Genomic DNA, 7034 nt, shown 5'->3' on the forward strand with positions numbered 1-7034 from the left:
CCTGCCTCTCACTCTAATCGTCTTTCTACCCCCACCATTGCCATCAGCAGTCTATTCTAGATGTCGATGGTTTATATACTTAATATTAAGAAAAATTGCGCTAACTGATAACCAGCGTCGATTCCTATTGCCTGTAATACATATTTTATGGTTTTATTAATTATTTCATATATTCTGAAAAAAATATCTGGTTAAAAATGGATGAACCAGAAGATTCTGATTCGTCTAGTTCTATTAGACGATAGATAGATAGATATCGATCTAGTCTAGGAAAATTAAATTATTTTTTTTACTTCTGGGCAGTAAAATTGTCAATTAAGATTATTTTGTGGAGTTGTTTGAAATGGCGTGTTATGTGACATACACTAAAGTTCTGACCGTCCGCGTACTTGGAAAACTTTGCTCCAAAAAACTAGCCAAAAATACGATTTTTTAATAATATTTCTGAAAGTATTTTATCGAAATAAATAAAAGTCTTAATCAAAAAGAAAGTTGGCAAAATTAACAATTTGGTTTTTTATCAATCGTGCGACGATTGATACTCTTTGTAATAGAATTGTTTTATTTTTAGTTATTTCGGAAATTCGCACTTTTTTCGTTAATATCTGGGATTTGACTACTTTCATGTACAAAATACTTCTTGAAGATTGAAGGTTAAATTCCCTACAAAATCGTTTTCTATTTACTAGGTACGGCCAGTAACTTCCGAGATACACGTCCGTGAAAAGTTTACTTGCGTAATTAATCTGAAAAGAATATTTTGTTTTTATTTGCACATTGCATCTGGTAATTATTTTGATGATATAAACAGGTATAAATTTTTATTATAACAACGTTAATAATAGTACAATTATTAATATTTTTTTTAAATAATAACCGTCTAATAATATCAACAAATTATATTTAATATTATTTTATAATTAATAATGTTGAAATTTCTTTATGTATATTTTGAAATTTATTTGTGTAATTCGCTTTCTCTTTTGAAGAGTACAAGGATTATTTCAGGCCTGTTTTGAATTATACCTGAGTTCTGTATGTGCATTCCTATCAAGATCACATTCAGAATTATCGTTCAGATGCACTCAGGTTTGTCGTTTTATCCTTGTTGTTTACTAAATGTTAAACAAAGATAAAATGACACTTGGATGTATCCGGATGATGATTCTGCAGACCCGTGCGTATAGCTCTTATTTTTGTCAAGCACTACTTGTTAGAAAAGAACAACCACTGCCTTTATATTTCAAAGTCGTTTGGCAGGTAGAGGATAACGGTCTATTTTTCGATGGTTTGTGTACTATTTGCTCGTGTCGATACGTTAACTTTTTGGTATAATTTTGACAAAAATATATGGAAGATGGAAAGTGATGAAGAAAAGTGTTTTATTTGGGAAACGATGAAAACAAAAGGGATATCTTCAACCGATACCTATTTTTGCTGCTGCTGCTTTAGAGTCAATATTGAACCTAGTTTCTTGTAATTGCAAAAAGGGATACATTGGATCATGTGGATGTAGAAAAGCCAACTTCAAATGCACAGCAATATGTAGATATTGTAACAATACTGCATTCTAAGCTGACTTCTATGCTGGAACACTTTGTCGATTTTGTCTTGAGTCCTTTTCAATGGAATATGGATACTGAGGATACTACAAGCGAGAAATTTATAAATGCTAGCAATAATATCAGCGCGTTTGTGAGTATGTTGTTGAAGGACCTTTATTTATTGCAAAATATCTTTTGTGTTTAGCTAAAGTTTAACTACGACTTTTTCGACTTTCTTGTCCGAAAATTCTTTTTTCAATCTTTAAACGATCATAATCAATTTAAAAAAATCGATGTATTACAGCCAGAGATACAAGTAAAAAAAATTCTGAGTTAGAAATACCCATAACTTATATATACATAAGAATTTTTTTAAGTTGTGTATACTAAGAGTTAATGTTCACATTTTCATAATTAAGATATCAGAATAAAAAAAGTCATATATTACATTATTTAGCCTCAGGGAATAAAAGTGTAGTAACTAGTTACTGTAACTATCGTTACTTATATATCTCGGGGGCTATTTATTGGTCGAGGTTAAAAAAAAATCATTTTCAAGCTAATTTCATAAGTTTTAAGATAATTTATGTACATTTTTTTACATACGATAAGCCGCAATCAAGTTATTCATTAAACTGTATTACAATGTGAGAAAATTTATTTATATCTCGGCAGCTATTTATCGTACGAAGTTCAATAACAAACTATTTTATAGAGAATTTTAAAACCTTTCGATTTGATAAAATAAGTACTTCTTACGTAGAAGTAGCCGAATCCAAGATACTTACGAAAAAAGTGCAAAATATCATTTCATTCTCGAAATGATCAAAAATACATAAAAAAAAAATTCTATCACGAAAGTATTGATACGACCTTAAAGAAAAAAACGAAATTGTCTGTAATTTTGCCAGCTTTCTTTTTGATGATGACCTTTATTTCTATAAAATCAATACTTTCAGAGATATTGTTAAAAAACCGCATTTTTGGCCAGTTCTTTGAAGCTGGAAAGTTTTCCAAGTACGCAGTTCGGCCAAGACTTCTAGTATGTCACATAATACGCCATTTTAAGCAACTTTCTGCAAAAAAAATCTATCGACAATTTTGCTAAATTTTGCCAGAAAATTTGTTTTTCCTGGGCCAATTAGAATTGCGGTTATCTCAACCAGAATTTAGTAGCTATATTAAACCAGAAAATTCTGATTTGTCCATTTTCAACCAGAATTCCCATTAATCAAACCAAACATTTTTCTCAGTGTGCTAACTAACGTGACAATAATATTATGGATATTTAAAACATTTATGTGCTTTTACATTTACTTGACTAATTTCATGTATAGCAGCTTTTAGTACGCATAAATGTAGTGTAATGCGAGTAACCGAATTCGTTATTAGCAATAGGTATGCGACGCAGTGCGGATTTATATCGATCCTACGTCGTATGTCACGGCGGTGTAAAATTCGCGAAATCACACCCAACGTTCGCATTCGACACACCGACGTGAACGCCATCGTACGGAAACGATCGCGCTCATTTTCCCATGGAACTTGTGTCCGTTGCGGGGGCAAGGGAGAGTGCAGGGGCAGACTTCCGAAAAGGAAGAGAGAGAAACCCGCTGCGACGTTGTCGCGGTCTCCCGAAACCGCCGCGACGTTGCCCCTTTGGGTTCCGTTCCATATCAATAACGAAGGAATGGGTGCAGGCGCAAGATGGGGATTAAAGGGGGAGAGAGAAAAGTCCCTGTACCAATCGGTCGCACCTCGCAATTGTGTCGTTTGAGAACCTACCTAACGGCGCGTTCTGTGCATGCAATGGCGACCCGTCTCGCCGCAAACTTCACGCCACAATCGCTCGCACGTCGGAATCGCGTCTCGCTTCTGCCGATCTACAAGTTCGTCGTTCGTCCATTTTTTATATCGCTTATTTACTACAATAATATAACTTAGAAATTATTATTTTTTTAGTTGCCTTTTAAAATCATACCTCAGAAACTATTGATCGTACGGGGATGCATAAAAATTAATTTTGTAGGGAATTTAGTAACCTTCAATCTTCATAAGAGAGTATTTTGTGATTTAAACGGGAAAAACGAAAACAAAAGGGAAGAACATACCTTTATTTTTTTACGATAAATTAATTCCTACACCAAAATAATTAATATTTAAAATTAACGTTACAGAATTTTAACGATTAAGCACATCCGAATCCATTTTCTAAAAAAAGATTTCGAGTTGTGTTGTAGCAAATATATCATATATACATTACGGCAGAAATAAAAAAAAATGACAGATATATTTTTTTTACGTATACGTTTAATTAATTTCATGGATTAACACCGATTGTGAAAACTATTATTCGATTAAAATCTTCGTCTCTTCCACTCTTTAAAAACTCGTTTTCATGTCACACAGTGTGTATACGTTAACATGCTTTTACAAAATACCGAACATCACGGCGCAGATCGAGGATTGAAATGTCATCATGTCGCAACATTATAAATGATCGTAACCTGTCAGAGAAGAAACAGCCAATCCGCTGACTTCGTGTTCTTATGGCACTCTACACGACGTAAAATGGCATTATCATTGGTCGCTTTTTACGCGAATAGCGTCATTCCCTGACAATTGTGAATAACATCACGTCACTTATCAGATTCAGTGATATAGAATAGGGACATTGTTTGCACCAAGTGGTGTCATATCGTCACGCACATTCTCGATAGGCTAGTCACCATTCACTTAACATTAACAGTTTACAAGAACAAGACTGCTATCTCACACGTCGTTACAAAAACTACCGTCGCTACAATGGAGAATCCGTCGCTTCCTCTTCCGATCTGTACACCATCGCCTGTAATTTGTTTTTTAAAAGAAAGCTTACATTCAAAATACGATTGTGTTTCAACTCGACTTGTCCAAGTAATTCCTATTTATATATCCATTCGAAACGTATTTGTTATTATGTTCCTAATTCTACGTTCACCCATGAAACTTCTCGATCACATTCGCTCGCACCGTTTCGCGCAAATTGCGAGATTTATTCTCGATTTTTTGCATGCGACAAATTCACCTTGCGCACTGTCAACGTCCTCCACTTCGAAAGATATACCGGGAAATATTCGAGATATTTGTTCCGAATGTCTACGCCGTTCGTTTTGGAGCAACTTTGGTGGAACGCTGTACAGAGCATAGCTCAGACTTGAACGGTCGCTCGACCTGTTATGTTCGTCCGTTCCGTCGTGTTCCGTTTTCTTGTACGGTGTCCCCTCCACTCCCTCCACATCTGCTCCCCTTCCCCGGCTTCTTTGCCCCTCCACCATTCGGCCTTTGCATCTCTCTTGCTAATACGCCCTCGCACAGGCCGAAGCACGCGTCGGCACGACGTATTTCACAGGGACGTAACGAGTGGGACCATTATGAGGGTGCATTTTCCAAAAAAATGCCTCGCTGCGAATGTGGTCATAATTTTTAAGTGAAATCGTTAAGCTTTTTCTTCAGGATGATATTCCCACAATACTGTATATCGTTGATTACCTATATATGTGCCATCTCACGATTTCCAAATTTTGGTTAAGTTAAATAAAATTATGTTTGTGTGCGTATTTAAATATTTTTAAATTTTCGTTAATCCAATTTTTCTAACAGATTTATCAAAGTTAAATTTTGTTATCGATTTTTCATGCGTTAAGAAGAATAAAGGACCGTCCACAATGGGAGTAATATGGTGTAGTCGAGTTGTAAGCCGTAAGAAATTGACTAATCACAGTCGAATGTGAGGAGAATAATCGACAATGATTGGCCAATTTCTTACTACACAATATTACTCTCATTATAGATCGTCCATTAAAGAGCACTACTATGTCGCAAAGAAAGAGGTATCCATTGATAGAAGAGTTTAAATCGTTCAGTACGTAGCTTCTTTTCATGGCACGTACTTCTACTTAACATTACAGTTATAGTCTCCTTACGTCATGATATAAATTATAGAATACATTGATTGCTACACGAATTATATACTGAGTGAAAAAAATGATTACAGTTATTATAAAATTTAATTATAAATTATAGTTATTTTTTGTTGTCAATTATATATATATATTTTTGTAAATAACAGTAATAACTGTAAAAATGGAGCATTCAATCATAATTATTTTACCATGTACTTTTTAGTGTATGGCACAAATCTGAATGTAGTATAGTCAACTATATATGTACAGTCGTGGATAAAACGGTTGCAACACCTTTTTTCGATGGATTTCGGAATACAGCCTGTTCACCGAGTGATTGGCCCTACTTAACTTGAATTCAACCATTTATGTTCAACCGCTCTACGAGCAAGGCCGAGTTCCGAAACTCATCGAAAAAAAAGTGCAACCGTTCTGTCTACGACTGTACCAGTAAGGGTCTTCCTCCTCCCTGCAGCCATATTGAATTGTAACTTTAGAAGCAAAACAAATGTACTGCTACCATATATTACCAACTTTAAATTATCAAACATAAGGATATATGCAAATTACTAATGCAAGGAAAAAATGCCCTTGGTTTATTTTATATATTTTTATTATAGGCTTTATCCCTTCCTTGTTTATTATTTCTTACATTGTAATGGAATATGATTGTGGTGCAGACAATACGAGCTTTAGAACCAAAGTGAAAATTATTTTTATCTGTCTATCTTGCATTTCGAATTTGTACCTATGAAGAGATAATTCATCAAATTAAAATCGTTATTTCTCACTCTCACTCACTCATTCATATAACCACATAGCAAACACCTGTTGTATAGTACATTTCGATATTTTCTTTCGGGTGCGCAGATTAAAGCTCACCTATAAAATTTCTAAGAGTGACACAACTCGCACAAGTTTATAAACCTATCGAAAGCTTTGAGGTTTTTTCGTTATTACACATCCTGAAGTATATAAAAGCTCTCTCGAAATTCAGTTAGTAGACAGCTTCAGACATTACAGTCGAGTTTTTCCGGCTAGCTCGTAAAGGGTACTGTTTTCCATAAAATTTCATTTACACGTGGCATAGCGGATAAGAGGCTCTCTCTCTCTCTCTCTCTCTCTCTCTCTCTCTCTCTCTCTCTCTCTCTCCTCTCCTCTCTTCTCTCTCTCTCTCTTCTCTCGCGGGATAAATTAACGCAATGGCAAAAAAGGGAGCGTCATTCGTTAACCCGAACCTGCCTGCTTCACCTCCAGTCCGGAGATACAACAGCGAAGCGCAAAGTAACGCCGCAAGGCGGAACCGCGGATCACACACGGGAAACGTATCTCGGCGGCGGTGAGGAGAGGACGACGGGGGGAGGTCATGGCAGAGAGGAAGGGGGGAAGGGGGCAGAGAGAGGTACAACAGAGCAGAGGCACCCTTCGCACGCTGTAGCGGCACAACTACACTTCGCCACATCGATTTTACCGGCTCGCTCGCACTCACACTCGGTCGACCCGTTCACTGAAGGAATGTCTCATATGCCTTCCTCCTCCCTCCCCC

At 36.0% G+C, this 7034-nt stretch overlaps 2 protein-coding genes across 6 annotated transcripts in view; one reads left to right on the forward strand and one right to left on the reverse strand.

The window, feature by feature from the left end:
- Positions 1 to 7034, forward strand: part of Tlk (Tousled-like kinase) — a 53256-nt gene that overhangs the window by 35568 nt on the left and 10654 nt on the right. The window lies entirely within an intron of this gene.
- Positions 3407 to 4949, reverse strand: LOC108759894 (uncharacterized). The gene is made up of 3 exons (XM_018505577.1): positions 4612 to 4949; positions 3853 to 4392; positions 3407 to 3427 (listed from the first exon to the last, which is right to left on the reverse strand). The coding sequence occupies exons 1-2, from the start codon at positions 4859 to 4861 to the stop codon at positions 4295 to 4297; spliced, it is 348 nt and encodes a 115-aa protein (XP_018361079.1). The 5' UTR covers positions 4862 to 4949; the 3' UTR covers positions 3407 to 3427; positions 3853 to 4294.

The sequence above is a fragment of the Trachymyrmex cornetzi genome, unplaced genomic scaffold (assembly GCF_001594075.2).
Source record: "Trachymyrmex cornetzi isolate Tcor2-1 unplaced genomic scaffold, Tcor1.1 scaffold21, whole genome shotgun sequence".
NCBI lineage: Eukaryota > Metazoa > Arthropoda > Insecta > Hymenoptera > Formicidae > Trachymyrmex > Trachymyrmex cornetzi.